Raw genomic sequence first — 15,214 nt, forward strand, 5'->3', positions numbered from 1 at the left:
AAAAATAAGGATATTTCTAATACTAAAGATTTAATACTTTACTTTTCTCTTCAGGACCATTAAAAATCCTTTGTTTCAGATGCTTTGAAATACTGCTCAGGTACTTCTTTTTTTTTTTTTTTATAAAGATGTTGCATAATTTATTTATTTTTAAGATTTTATTTATTTATTCATGATAGACATAGAGAGAGAGGCAGAGACACAGGCAGAGGGAGAAGCAGACTCCATGCAGGGAGCCCGATGCGGGACTCGATCCCGGGATCGCACCCTGGGCCAAAGGCAGGCGCTAAGCCGCTGAGCCACCCAGGGATCCCATGCTCAGGTACTTCTAAGTCATAAAAACAAGTATGAGACTTGATGGTTTAAATTTTTCTACCAGTTGATGTAGACAAAGTAAATTTACATTTTTTTAAAGCAGCATTATGTTCAATAGATATAAAGGTTCAGTTTATCTTTATGGTGTTACAAGGAGTGACTTAAGATTCATATTCCAGTAGTAGTGGAGACAGAAATGACAGGTGGTTACTTAGTCACAATACAGAATTAAGTGTGTGTAATTCCTGTCTTCAGGAAGAGATTAGATCCCTTCCTGCTTGTTCTGGGGATGGCTATTCCTAGAACCATTGATTCATGGTGGTTTGATGTGCTGGGCCTCTGGGCACAATTTTTGTCATGTTATGATATTCTCAAACTAGGAATGTAAAACTGTTGCAAGTACATGAACTGCTAATACATTTCCAAGCCAAAAAGAAAAAATTGGATTGAGATAATAAACTAAGAGTGCAAGTTTCTTATCAGCATAGGTATCTGATGGGTAATTAAAGCTCTCAATTTTTTAAAAAGATTTTATTTATTTATTTATTCATGAGAGAGAGAGAGAGAGAGAGAGAGAGGCAGAGACACACACAGGCAGAGGGGGAAGCAGGCTCCATGCAAGAGGCCTGACATGGAACTCCACGCTGGGACTCCAGAGTCACGCCCTCGGCCAAAGGCAGGCGCCAAACCGCTGAGCCACTCAGAGATCCCCTAAAGCTTTCAATTTAGATTAGGTTATTGTATTTACTTTAATAATCTTCAATCATCCAATTACAATACACTTTTTTTAAAATTAAAAAAGTGCTATAAAGTTATTACTAAATACCTTTTTTAGAGTGTTTATATTTTATCTCCTGTTGCTACTACAGTCTCTTCATGTGTCTCTTTTACTACCTTCCTGAACTCAGAATTACACAATACCTAAATTGGAAGACGCATTACTGTTGATCGATTAGGACAGCAATGTCCCAATGATAAAAATGTGCATTTGTGCTGCTTAGTTCAATAGCTGCTAGCTGCATGTAGCTGCTGAGGACCTGTAATATCACTAAGGAACAGAATTCTCTACTTTGAGTGAATTTAATTTTAAATTTATACAGCCATGTGTGGGCACTGGCTACTCCACTGGACAATGCAGTTCTGGATCAATCCCTCCCCATCTCTCTCTGTTTAGAGGGACCTGAGTCTCAGAAGAGTGACTTATCCTCATTACTGTCATCCCCGGTCCCAGCAGCTCCTACTAATCACTTAGGCTTTCCTTTCCACTTGAACGTTTTCCTTGCCCTGCTGTGTTTTCTGATAGTTTCCTCCTTTTAAAGATTTCATTTATTTATTCATGAAACACACAGAGGCAGAGACATAGGTAGAGGGAGAAGCAGGCTCCATACAGGGAGTCCGATATGGGACTTGATCCTGGGACTCTGGGATCACACCCTGAGCCAAAGGCAGTCGCTCAACCGCTGAGCCACCCAGGTGTCCCTGATGGTTTCCTCTTTTTTAGTGTAGGCAAACAAATTCTGCAAAATGATTATACCCCCTACTTTAAGATAAAAAGGGGATTAATATTTAGGTCATTAAATCAGTAGTGATGGAAAACAAATAGTATTGTTTTAGTTTTTTTTTTTTTTTTTTAAGATTTTATTTATTTATTCATGAGAGAGAGAGAGAGAGAGAGGCAGAGACACAGGCAGAGAGAAGCAGGCTCCATGCAGGGAGCTCGTTGTGGGACTCCATCCGGGGACTCCAGGATCAGGCCCTGGACTGAAGGCGGCGCTAAACCGCTGAGCCACCCGGGCTGCCCTTGTTTTAGTTTTTAACGTCAAAAGAAGCTTTAACTTAATACAACATACCTGGTAGGCCTCTACTATGTCCTCTACAGAAGGAGAAATGAAGGCAGAGAAAAATGTGAATGCTTTCCCTAACGTCATACACAGAATGTCAAGTGAAAAGGAAAGCTGAGAAACAGAATTCACTATTTTTCAACCAGGAAACATGGTAATTTTGGGCTGCAAGTGAACAGGCTGTCAATAGACATTTCCAAAATAACCCTTAATGCTTCTTAAGAAACTGAACTAATTTAGAAATAAAAGGAAATTTCCTCAGGTATATTCTCTGGTGCCAGAGAAATGTTTAATGACTGAGGATCATTGCCTACATTCAGGATACTCACAGTTCCTAAGGCATATTCTTTGATAACTAAGGAGACCTGAGTAGCTGAAGAACTTCTGTTACTTCACCATCTTAGTAAAGCTTATTTGCAGTATGAATTCTTTGATGTCTGATCAGGGCTGAACTTACACGGAAAGGCCTCCCACACTCATCACATTCATAGGGTTTTTCACCTGTGTGGATTCTCTGATGCTGAATAAGACCTGTGCGCCCACTAAAATCTTTCCCACATTCTTCACATTTATAGGGTTTCACTCCAGTGTGTACTCTGTGGTGTCCAATAAGATGGGAGCGTTGAATGAACGCTTTTCCACATTCATTGCATTTGTAGGGCTTCTCTCCAGTGTGAGTCCTCCTGTGCTTACTAAGGTCTGAGCTGTGACTGAAACTTTTCCCACAGTCATCACATGCATAGCGTCTTCTTTCCTTCTGTTGCCACTCTAATCTACCTTCACTTTCAGTAGCATCTTTGGATTCAGGATGCTGAAGAATGTCTTTGTTAAGTCTGTCATTTATCTTCCCAAGGAATTCTGTATCCTTGGGCCTATGTTCCTTCTGGGACAGAGCTTCATCCTTAATTCTGGTTTTATTACCTGTAACAAAGAGTTCACAAACATGTCCTAATCTAGGTTTGAGAAGCAAACCCTATGAAAGAAAGAACACATAAATGTTATAAATGTATTATAAAAAATGTCGGGATGCGTGAGTGGCTCAGTGGTTGAGCGTATGTATGCCTTCGGCTCAGGGTGTGATCCTGGGATTCTGGGATCAAGTCCCACATTGGGCTCCCTGTGAGGAGCCTGCTTCTCTCTCTGCCTATGTCTCTGCCTTCTGTGTCTCATGAATAAATAAAATATTTAAAAACAAAACAAAACAAAGTCACATACAATGCACAAACTAGATATTTGGCACCATCAAAACATATATTGATATTATAAGGAAGAGACTAAGAGGCCAGTAGGGAAGACAGCAGCAGGATACATTATTTGGGAACAGACTAAGAAGAGAGGAAAAAGGCAATGATGTGGATCAGGGGGTTATAATCCCTTGCAAAGGCAGAATGGTGAGGGACTAAGAGGGACCGATGGGGATTACAGAATAGAGATGGGGCAGAGGTAAAAGTTTGGGAGAAACATGCAGGGGCCTAAAACACAGGTGATTAAGTGGCAATAAAACTGAGTAAAAGTGGAAAAGACTGGGATTAGGAATCTAAAAGGAATGTAGTGAGTGGGAACCATCAAAGGAGGGGAATGTGTAAATAATTAATTGAAAGCATACCAAGAGTATGTAGGTTAGGAAAATTAGCAGGAAGTGACAATGGATGGTCTGGTGTGCTGGGTTGAATACTTTTTTTCCCCCTGAAACTGATCTCCTCACTCTCATCTCTTCCCATCCAAATCCTAGCATGGTGGTTCCCTCAAACTTGACTGTGCATCAGAATCACTTTGGATGACTTATTAAAACAGAACGCCAAGCTTTCTGACCCCAGAACTTCTGATTTGAAAAAGATGGAGTATGGGTTAAGAATTTGTATTTTTTTTTTTTTACATTTTTAAAAAAAAGATTTCATTTATTTATTCATGAGAGACATAGAGGCAGAGACAGGCAGAGGGAGAAGCCGGCTCCATGCAGGGAGCCCAATGTGGGACTCGATCCTGGGATTCCAGGATCACACCCTGGGCCGAAGGCAGGGGCCAAACTGTTGAGCCACCCAGGGATCCCCAAGAATTTGTATTTCTAACAAGTTCCCTGGTGTGATAGATATTGCTGGTCCAGGGAACACACTTTGAGAACCACAGGCCTAGCTATTATGCAAGGTCCATCTCAAATGCTCTCTCCTCCAGGAAGTCTTCTCTAATCTCCTAAATTGGATGTGCTCTTTCCCTCTTCCTGCTCCCCATGTCCTCAACCCCAAGCTTAGCACAAAATAGCACACGATAGCAAGTACTCAATATTTGTTAAGATGAATTTTATGAAAAAATAGCTGTTCTGATGATTTTGGGGGGGAAGAGAAAGTGTCACCTATTTCATCATGCTGTGACCACCATTTCAACAAATCTAGGAATCCTAACTGTGCAACAGTTCATTTAATTACTGCTTTCAGTGGTCACTTGGCATGATGGAAGCAGCAGCAAGAGCTACCAGATATTTCAATGCCTGGGCTTGGGGTGGAAAACACTAGGTTACATGGCTCACTGACTGCCATGTTGTAAGTCTGCCCTTCACTGTCACCACCATATCCCCTTGCTATACCAGTCTTCAAATCTGTTCCTTCTTAACGACTTTTTTTTTTTAAACCAGGCAGTAGACTTTCTCAAAGTTTGGATATTTGCTCTAAGTTGACATTGTTTTGGAATCTAAATGCCATATTATCTTTGGCTAGAAATGACAAAGACTAAATTAGAACCAGGAGGTCTAGATTCCAGTCTGGGAATTATCTGATTGTTTAAATTTTGGCAGATGACAACTATCTTGGTTTCTTTCTTTCTTTTTTAAAGATTTTATCTATTCATGAGAGAGAGAGAGAGAGAGAGAGAGGGGCAGAGACATAGGCAGAGGGAGAAGGGAGCCTGATGTGGGACTTGATCCTAGGATCACGCCCTGAGCTGAAAGGCAGACGTTCAACTGCTGAGCCACCCAGGCATCCCTATTTTGGTTTCCTTATCACCTCTGTGCCCTCCTTTTTACCCATAGTTTGATTAGATGAGGGGATGTATGATAAAATGTTTGTGAAAGTATAATGTATAACAGAGTATTGCTGAGTTAATAGGGTAATAATGATCAAGTGAATCATGGAAATTAGAGACACTTTCATACCATTAAGAAAAGCGTTCTCAAACATCATCATATTGGTTCAACCACTTCTTTTATATATAGCTGTCACTAGTGGTTGGCTTTCCTGTGGCTTACTGAAGATGAATATTAAAAAAAAAAAGAAACAAAAGGTTTATTCTAAGGTCAGTTCACCATCTTCAGTGTAATCTACTAGTCCTCAGGATGAGTCTTCCCCCACAATTTCAGAAGAAATCTAGAGAAAAATCCCACCAGGACTTCAAAAGGCTATTTTCTTTCTTATTTTGAATACAAGGTTGGTTTTTCATGGGTCAGCAATTGAAATGACAGTCCTCTCCCTTACATCTGTACAGAACAATGTACAGAATAATATTGTATGGAAATTGTCAAATGTAAGTTTTCTCATCTCAGAGACCTGTAGTCTACTTCTTGGTCAATTGGGAGTTTCAGAGCTTTATTTATATATCTAAGTGCCAGCTAGTCTCAGAGTCTCAGGCCAATAGGATTCCAGGAGACCTTCTTTCAAAGATTTCCTTATTTGGGGATGGTGTGATGGTGGGGGGCGGGGCAGGAGGGGGAGTGCAAGGGAGAGTGCAAGCTTAAGTGGGAGGAGGGACAGAGGGAGAGAGAGAATCTCAAGCAGACAACTCGCTGAGCATGGAACCCAACACTGGGCTTGATCTAATGACTTGAGCTGAAATCAACAGCTGGATGCTTAACTGAATGAGCCAACCTAGGTGCCCCTCGAGACCTTTTAGAGCAGATAAAATGAAAAATATTTGGATCTAAAATCTTGTGTACAACTTGCTTCACGGTCTAGGGGAGCAAGGACAAGGTTAAAAGCTGAGTGAAGTGAATCTGGAACAGAGTTAAGGAGACTTTTATTTATTGGTAATGGAGGATCAGTGTTGTGGGGAGTAGCATGTCCAAAAAGTTCCCTTTGAGATACTTTAATTTTAAAGTATTAAAAATTAGCACATTTGTGCTACAAAGAATTCTAAGATACTCTGCTCTCCCAAGTTTTTCTGTCATCTATGAAGATAATTCTGTATTAAGGGAGTACTACTGTTTTAATTCCCAGTTATGTTTACAGAGAGTAGTCCTATTACCCTAGCCAACAGCTAATACAAATAATACCTTACTGGTATGGATAAAATGAAATTTTTAAACCAGATATAGTGTGTAAAAGTTTATTTAATGATAAATTTATTTTTGAAAGATAGTGACTAAATTTTGGTACATTATCCTGATGGCTGTTAATGATTGTTCTGGACCAGCAGGCAGGAGCCCCAGGTTCTGACTGTAATCTTAGCTCTGCCTTTACTCTTTGGAAACAGACTAAATCACAACCACTGTGGGTATATTTCTTCAAATGTAAAATGAGGATTTGGACCAGACATTAATATGCTTTTAATAAAATTGAGAGACACGTCTTGAAATGTGTTATGATTTCTGCAGGGTTTTGTTTTGTTTTTGTATTGTTTTGGTGGATTTTGTATTTTGCTTCTCAGTTGTTTTGGTAAGGGGTGTGTTGATGGTGGTGACACAGATAAAAATTGTGTATGGCTCTTGGTGTTGTACCTTAGGGAAAAAGTCATATTCATACTGTTCAATGCAGACAAATGTATTCCCTAAAAATTCTCAGGCCTCGTACGGTAACTACATTTCAGGAAGCACCTTTCAGTAGATTAGATTAAGAAAACGCCTGGGTGGCTCAGTGGTTAAACATCTGCCTTTGGCTCGGGTTGTGATCCCAGGATCCTGGGATCAGGCTCCCTGCAGGGAGCTTGCTTCTCCCTCTGCCCCCCCACCCCTTTCTTCATGAATGAATGAATGAATGAATAAAATATTTTTTTAAATAAATAAAATCTTAAAAAAAGACAATTCATATTTTCCCTTGGAAAGTTATTTTAATAGCAACACAGGGCAGCCCAGGTGGCACAGCGGTTTAGCGCTGCCTTCAGCCCAGGGTGATACTGGAGACCCAGGATCGAGTCCCACATTGGACTCCCTGCATGGAGCCTGCTTCTCCCTCTGCCTGTGTTTCTGCCTCTCCCTCTCTCTCTCTCTCTCTCTTTCTCTCTCTGTGTCCCTCATGAAGAAATAAATAAAATCTTAAAAAAAAAAAAATAGCAACACATATAAGCCTCTACAATTTTAGGTATAGGAACTGTGTATTTTTCTGAATTTGTAACATGCTGTAGAGTGAAACCAGTCCAAAAATATTAAAAAAGACCAAGGAAAGACCATCTAGAACTTAAAGTTTTGCACAGACTATTAGTCATAATCAATAATTGTATGTTCTACACAGAATTTAGCATGTTGACATATTACATTATTGTGATTCCCCCTTTTTAAAAAAATATTTTATTTATTTGAGAGACAGCCTGAGAAAGCATGAGCAGGGGGGGAGGGGCAGAGGGAGAGGGAAAAGCAGGCTCCTGGCTGAGCAGGGAGCCCAACATGGAGCTCAAGACCTGAGCCTAAGGCAGACGCTTAACTGACTGAGCCACCCAAGTGCCCTATTGTGACCTATTTTACGACTGACTGCATGTCCTGTCTCCTCCCAAAAGCAGAGAGAAATTTTTCTTTCTTTCTTTTTTTTTAAGATTTTATTTATTTATTCATAGAGACAGAGAGGCAGAGACACAGGCAGAGGGAGAAGCAGGCATCATACAGAGAGCCTGACGTGGGACTCGATCCAGGGTCTCCAGGATCACGCCCTGGGCTGCAGGCGGCGCTAAACCGCTGCACCACCGGGGCTGCCTGAGAAATTTCTTATAATAGGCCTGCTCACAGAAAAAAGATGAAGACTCCATATAGTTAAGCTTACTAAAGCTTATTAAAATAGTCTGCATCTTTTACCTTTTGCCTTCTGAAACTATTTTTGACTACCATTAACTTCTAAATGCCAAATTCAGTGAGTTGATGTTTATCAGTTCTTAATCCTGTGTCCTATTAGTAGCATTGGCTATAGCTGGCTGGAATTCCTGGTGTCTTTAGTGACACCACCCTCTCCTGCTTCTCTTATCTGACAGTCCCTGATCTTTACAGAATCCTCTTCATCCACCCAAACTTCAAATGGTGGCATGCCTCAGAAATTTACATGTGGCTCTCTCTTTTTTAAAAGATTTTATTTATTTGAAGAAAGGGAGTGACTCCTGGGTGGCTCAGTGGTTGAGCATCTGCCTTTGGCTCAGGGCGTGATCCCGGAATCCCGGGATCGAGTCCCACATCAGGCTCTCTACACGGAGCCTGTTTCTCCTCCCTCTGCCTATGTCTCTGCTTCTCTCTGTGTCTCTCGTGAATAAATAAAATCTTAAAAAAAAAAAAAAAAAAAGAGCATGAGCAGGGGGACAGGCAGAGGGAGAAGGAGACTCCTCACTGAGCAGGGAGCCTGATATGGTATCTGGTCCTGGGATCATGACCTGAGAGGAAGGCAGACCCCCAATCCCTATTTGATTGCAGGTGTCTCTCTTCTCCTCACTTTATATATATATATTCTTCTTGGTAAACTTCACCTATAGCCATGTCTTCTATCATGTACCCACTGAGGAATCCCAAACCTCTTATCTCCTTCTATATCTTTCTCCCATATGTAGAACCATATTATATATATATATATGTATATTTTTTTTTTTTTTTAAGATTTTAATTTGACAGAGAACGTGCGCACAAGCAGGGGGAAGGGTCCAGGGAGAAGCAGACCCCTTGCTGAGCATGGACACATTCCCAATGCAGGGCTCAATCCCAGATCCTGGGACCATGACCTGAGCTGAATTAGAGGCTCAACTGACTGAGCCACCCATGTGCCCCTAGAACCACGTATTTTTTTTAAAGTTTATATATATATTTTTAAGGATTTATATTTATTCACTTGCTTATTTATTTATGAATGATAGACACAGAGAGAGAGAGAGAGAGAGGCAGAGACACAGGAGGAGGGAGAGGCAGGCTCCATGCCGGGAGCCCAACCGCGGAACTCGATCCCAGGACTCCAGGATTGCGCCCTGGGCCAAAGGCAGGCGCCAAACCGCTGAGCCACCCAGGGATCCCCTAGAACCATATTTTAATCTGTATTGCCTACTGGATGCATGTTTTAGGGATAGAGCAAATTCACATGTATAAAAGCTGAATCCATTGTTTTCACACACACGATATTCCCACCTTCTGATTTTCCTATCAATTACTGACACCATTATCTGCAAGTTGCCCAAGTCACAAACTTGGATTTTTATTAAAATACCCCCCACTATCAGTATCTAATCAGACCTGTTCATTAATAAATGAATAACAAATATCTCTTGAATTTTCTCTTTCCAGCCTTATTTGAGCACTGGTCTATAATCTTCTATATTTGAAAGTGGTCTCCCCTCAACCCCCTTTTGTTTATTTTCTATTTACAGCGGTGTCCTCGTTTACTTACAGACTTTGGAAAATAGAGAAGAATAAGTCACCTGTGATTTCATTACCTTCAAATAATCTTTGTCTACATTTGGAGATATCCTTCCAATATCTTTCTTTGTAACTTTAAAAAAGTAGAATCATGGATAGTGATTTTTTTTTAATTTTATTTATTTATTCATGAGAGAGACAGAGAGAGAAAGGCAGAGACAGGCAGAGGGAGAAGCACGCTCCATGCAGGGAGCCCGATGTGGGACTCGATCCCGGGGCTCCAGGATCAGGCCCTGGGCTGAAGGTGGCGTTAAACCGCTGAGCTACCCAGGCTGCCCATGGATAGTGATTGTTAAACACCAATCTGTCATCCACTCCTCTATCTCTATGTAAAATAATGTAACGGGGGCACCTAGATGGTTGGTTGAGTATTTGACTTGATTTCAGCTCAGGTCTTGATCTCAATGTTTTGAGTTCAAGCCCTGTGTTGGTGTTGGAGCATGGAGCCTACTTTAAATAAAATAATGTAACAAACATCCCTGTGATAGGATGAAATTCTGTTTCCTCAGCATGGTATTCAGGAATACCATGGCTGAGCATCTGCCTTTGGCTACTTCCCTACTGGCTTTTGATTTTTCAAAATTCTCTTTATCAAAATCAAAATCAACTCAGAGCAATTGCTATTCTTAGAATGTTATGCTTTCATGCCAGCCTTCCCCTGCCCCTAGTGTTGTAGCTCTAAGTCACCAGTGTGACTGCATTTGGAAAAGAGGCCTTTAAGAAGTAATTAAGGAGGACAGCCCAGGTGGCTCAGTGGTTTGGCGCCGCCTGCAGCCCAGGTGTGATCCTGGAGACAGAGGATCGAGTCCCATGTCCGGCTGCCTGCATGGAGCCTGTTTTTCCCTCTGTCTCTGCCTCTCTCATAAATAAATAAATACCATGTGAAGACCCAGCAAGTCTGTGAGTCAAGGAGAAGCCTCACCAGAAACCAAGGCTGCTAACACCTTGATCTTGGACTTTCCAGCCTCTACAACGGAGAAAATAAATTTCTGTTGTGTAAGTCACCCAGCTTGTTGTATTTTGTTCTGGTAGCTCTAATAGACTAATACAAGGCATCAAATTCTCCTGCTCAAAATCTAAATTTAAGAGAATTTAGAACTAGGATCACCCAATAACAAACAGAAATGTATTATTAAGTATTTAAATCCCATCCCCCCAATCATTGGGCCAAAAAGCAGCTTTTAAGTCTAATGAAAAACTAAAATTTAATTCTTTCCATGATGAGGCAGTGGTAAGAAGGGGGGGATAAAATCTTCCACAGTGAGATGGAGGATTAGCAAGAAAACTTGGCAAAGGAGAACATTAAGGGAGAAAGCTCCTAACACAAGGAACCACATCTTCCCTCACACATAAACTTCTCCTTACCATTCCTTTGGGGCTCCCCGGATTCCTGCTCCTGCTGAGTCTTCTTGGGACGGAGCTGGGTAGTCAGTGACTCATGGGGCCTTCCCAAGGGGGTCAACTTGTCCAAAAGCGTGTCCTGTCTTTCTGATGTGGCTGGGAGCTGGGAACAATGAAGTATGATTGGGCTTATAAGGCAGATTTTGTGAAAGAACTTAAAAGAACTTCAGAGAGAGGATCAAAAGAAGCATTTGCCAGGGACCAGGAACACAAAAGAGAAAAATTCTCGTTGAAGTGCAGAAGTAATAATGACTAAAAAAAGTAGAGGCAGAAACTAATCTCTACACCTCAGGCCACTCTAGAGTGAAATTCAGTGTCTCACAAAGATTGGCACAGGTTCAGGATCACGGTCTTCAGACTTGGAAAGAACCTTAAAAATTATCTAGTCCAACTGCCACCCAATGGGGGCATTTCTTCTCTAACTGCATTGTCCAATAGGATAGCCTCAAGCATGAAGTGCTTACAGAGCTCTTGCAAGGTGGTTAGAAGGAATGAAGATATGTAAAGTGTAAAACATACACTGAATTTTTAAAAACAGTACAAAAAAAGAATAAAAATGAGGTATTTTACCAGGTAGCCCATTTTTTAAATAGATAGCTATGAATGTTGGGAGAACGCTTAGTTTACTTCTGAAGCCTACCTGCCTTCCTGTAACTTCTCCCAGATCCCAGCCTTCCAAACTGACTCTGAATCCCGTTTCCTGTGTCTTTACTCAGCCACACTGGAGTTATTGGACACTGGCAGCTAGGTCCCTCCCTAAGCCTTGCTCTTCGCTAGGATAACCTACTACAGACCTTCAGGTGTCCTTTCACAGCCGAGTGTCCCCTTCCCACCTGCTTGCGCGGTTCCTCCAGCTCCCTCTCCAGGTCCTCCAGCACGGTGACCGCCTCCTCTCCTGTCCTCGGGTGGTGCGCCTGCACCCACGCTTGCAGGTCCCGAGGAAGAATGCTCAGGAACTGCTCCAACACCAGCAGGTCTAAAATCTGCTCCTTGGTGTGGTATTCCGGCCTCAGCCACTGGCGGCAGAGCTCCCAGAGCTGGGAGAGGGCTTCGCGGGGTCCGGGAGCGTCCTGATAACACAGCTTCCTGAAGTGCTGCCTGAAGAGCTCCCTCCTGTGAGGGCTGTGGTTCGCGGTGATCGCGTCCTGTGCCCAGGCGTGGTCTTCGGGCTTGATCGTCACGAGTCCTTCCTGTTCTTCGGGTTTCGGGGTTGCGGCCATTCTGGTTGCGTGAGGACAGTCCTCTCTGGGGCTGGACTCCTGTTACCGCAGAGAAACGACCAAGCTGCTGTGGACGGGACACTCACGAAGGGACCAGAGCGAGCAGACCGTCTTCCAACGCTGAAGCGGGGCCACGGTCTGACACCAGGCTCTCATTTAGACCACCTGGGAGACCCTCGGGTTTCTCACGCGACTGAAGCGGCGCGCACCCGTCAGCACCGAGTGACCACGCAGATTCCACGGCCCGCGGGGCGCAGCTTCCCGGGCGTCCGCTCTCATCCCGTGCCCCTGCACAAGCGCGGGACCACGCCGAGGGAGCCCTCCCGCCTCCCTTTCCCTGCCCAGGAGACACGGCCGACTCACCCTGACGCGCGCACGGACGCAAGCGCCACGGCGGCCCCCCTCGGCCACCGGAACAAAGACCGGACTCCGCCGACCAGGGCGCCCCGCCGCGGGCCTCGGCACTTCCGGCCGCTCTAGGAAGCCGCGCCTCGTTGGTGGCGCCCGGCTCCCTTCCGGCCCCGCCCACGGAGGGCCCCGAGGGCAGCCACGTACACCGGCCCGCTGTGCGGGGGGCGGCGCCGCGCCTCTCGGTTCTCAAGAATTTTTTAGGTTTACTGATTAAATACGTAGTGTAGAAAAGTAAGACATTATCACAGCTCAATGTTTAAAAAGGATACGTGTTCTCCAGCATCTAGTGTTGCCCTCCCGTGTTCCTCCGGACACACGCACCTTCCTTCCCTCCTGCACAAACGGTAGCATCTCCGCGCCTTGCTTCCGCCTTCCCAGCAGCTAATCCTGGAGATGGTGCATAGAGGGTTCCCTCGAGCCTGCTTTTTTTTTTTTCTTTTCAAGCAATTGCGTAGTATTTTTCATATGTGCCATCATTTATTAATAATTACTTCACTGATGGCCATATAGGTTGTTTTCAATCTTTATTTTGAAACGCTGCTGCAGCAAATTACTGTAAACATAAATCTTTCTCATGTGTAAGGGTATTTACATAGAATATATTACCAGAAATAGAATTACTAGAGTACAGAGTAGGGACATTGTACTTTTGTTAGTGCCAAATTACCAATCATAGAACCTACTAGAGATGTTCATGTTTACCTGTCTTTGTCAATGCAACCTCATAAAATATTTTGATCTTTGCCAATCTGATGGGTTAGAAATGCTTAGTTTTTTTTTTTTTTACCCCTCTTTCCCTTTCTTACCCAAATACTGATTATTCATCTGCTATGCCAGGCAATTTTTTAAAAGATTTTTTTAAAATTCATTTATTCATGAGAGACACACAGAGAGAGGCAGAGACATAGAGGAGAAGCAGGCTCCCTGCTGGGAGCCCAATGTGGGACTGGAGCCCAATGTGGGATCACGACCTGAGCCAAAGGCAGACACGCTCAATCACTGAGCCACCCAGGTCACCCTATGCCAAGGCATTATTCTGGAAGCTGGAACTATAGTTTAAAGGAAAATAATACCCTTACCTTCATGGAATTTGTAATTTAGTATGTGTGCTTGTGTGTATGAGGTAAGGAGGCAGACAATAAACAAGAAAAATATATAGTGTATTAGATGGTGAGTGTTAGTGCCAAGGAGGAAATAAAGGAAATACAAAGTTTGGGGTGAGAATGAAGTAATGCAATTTTAAATAGGGTGGTCATAAAGAATCTCACTAGTACACTGACATTTGAGCAAAGATTGAGGGAGATGAATGGGTGTATCATCAGGGGTGATATCGTGGATACCTGTCCATGATACCTGTCCAAATGGTATCATTAAAAGAAGAAGAAAACATGCACTTCACATGGTTCAAAGCTGTTTCAGGGAGAGGGGTAGCAAAGGCACAGCCTGGAGTGTAGAGTGTTTGAAATATTCTAGGCACAGGAAAGATGCTCGAGTGGCTGGAGCTAGGGCAACAAAAGGATGTTGGGAGTAGAGAGAGGGTCTCTGAGATAGGAGGGTCTTGGGTGAGTTCAAGGATATATATATATATATATATTTTTTTTTTTTTTTCTTTTTACTTCAAGATGGGAAGTCATTCAGAGTTTCTGAGCAGGGGAGTAACATGTTCAGGTATAGGTATTGAAAATAAATTTCTGACTGCTGTGTTAAAAATAAATTTGTAAGTCTGGGCAAGTACAGAAGGAGGAAGATAGGTTGGGAAGCTCTTGCTACCTCAGAGTGGGGAGGGTTCTAATCATGACATAAAACCCTAAAGACACATAACTGAAAACGTATAAAAAGAAGGGCAGCTACGGTGGCTCAGCGGCTTAGCGCCACCTTCGGTCCAGGGCGTGATCCTGGAGACCTGGGATCCAGTCCCATGTCAGGCTTCCTGCATGGAGCCTGCTTCTCCCTCTGCCTGTGTCTCTGCCTCTCTTTCTCTGTGTCTCTCATGAATAAATGAATAAAATCTTTTTTTTAAAAAAGATAAATGAAACTGGTGATGTAAAAATTTGAAATTTTAAATGAAGAAAATAAAAACTAAATTATAAGCTCAGAGTGAAATGTCACCCATCTAAAGACACAAGACTGATTTTCCCAATATACAAAGACCTCTTCCAAAAAAAAAAAAAAAAGAAAAATACCGCCAAACCAATAGAAAAATTGACAACTTACATTTACAGCACACAGAGCATTTACAGAACACAAAGAGACCATTCAAGTTCACTAATAAAGAATTTAAATTAAAACAATAAAATTTTCTTAAATTATTCAGATTACGAAAGATAAAAAGATTGGTCATATTCACTATTGGAAAGTATGTGAACATACAGGCACTCTTAGGTTGTATATTTTTGGAAGGCAAGACTTTTTAAAATTAGTATGTCTGTACCTCTTGATCCAGCAACTTA

General features: G+C 42.5%; 2 protein-coding genes across 5 annotated transcripts in view; one reads left to right on the forward strand and one right to left on the reverse strand.

Moving 5' to 3' along the window:
- Window positions 1-15,214, forward strand: part of LOC144306454 (uncharacterized) — a 52,245-nt gene that overhangs the window by 5,650 nt on the left and 31,381 nt on the right. The window lies entirely within an intron of this gene.
- The window catches only part of ZSCAN16 (zinc finger and SCAN domain containing 16), a 20,820-nt gene continuing 5,606 nt past the window's right edge, over window positions 1-15,214 (reverse strand). For 2 of the 4 annotated variants that reach the window (XM_077885930.1, XM_077885929.1), the window contains 3 exons: window positions 11,928-12,392; window positions 11,098-11,236; window positions 1-3,077 (listed from right to left, as the gene is read on the reverse strand). In XM_077885930.1, the coding sequence (XP_077742056.1) occupies window positions 2,557-3,077; window positions 11,098-11,236; window positions 11,928-12,353 (1,086 nt within the window). In that variant the 5' untranslated portion in view covers window positions 12,354-12,392 and the 3' untranslated portion in view covers window positions 1-2,556. Of the gene's footprint in view, window positions 3,078-11,097; window positions 11,237-11,927; window positions 12,942-15,214 lie in introns of those variants that run through there. The other 2 variants (XM_077885933.1, XM_077885932.1) reach the window with 2 other exon arrangements.

This window comes from Canis aureus, chromosome 37 (assembly GCF_053574225.1).
Source record: "Canis aureus isolate CA01 chromosome 37, VMU_Caureus_v.1.0, whole genome shotgun sequence".
Classification (NCBI taxonomy): Eukaryota; Metazoa; Chordata; class Mammalia; order Carnivora; family Canidae; genus Canis; species Canis aureus.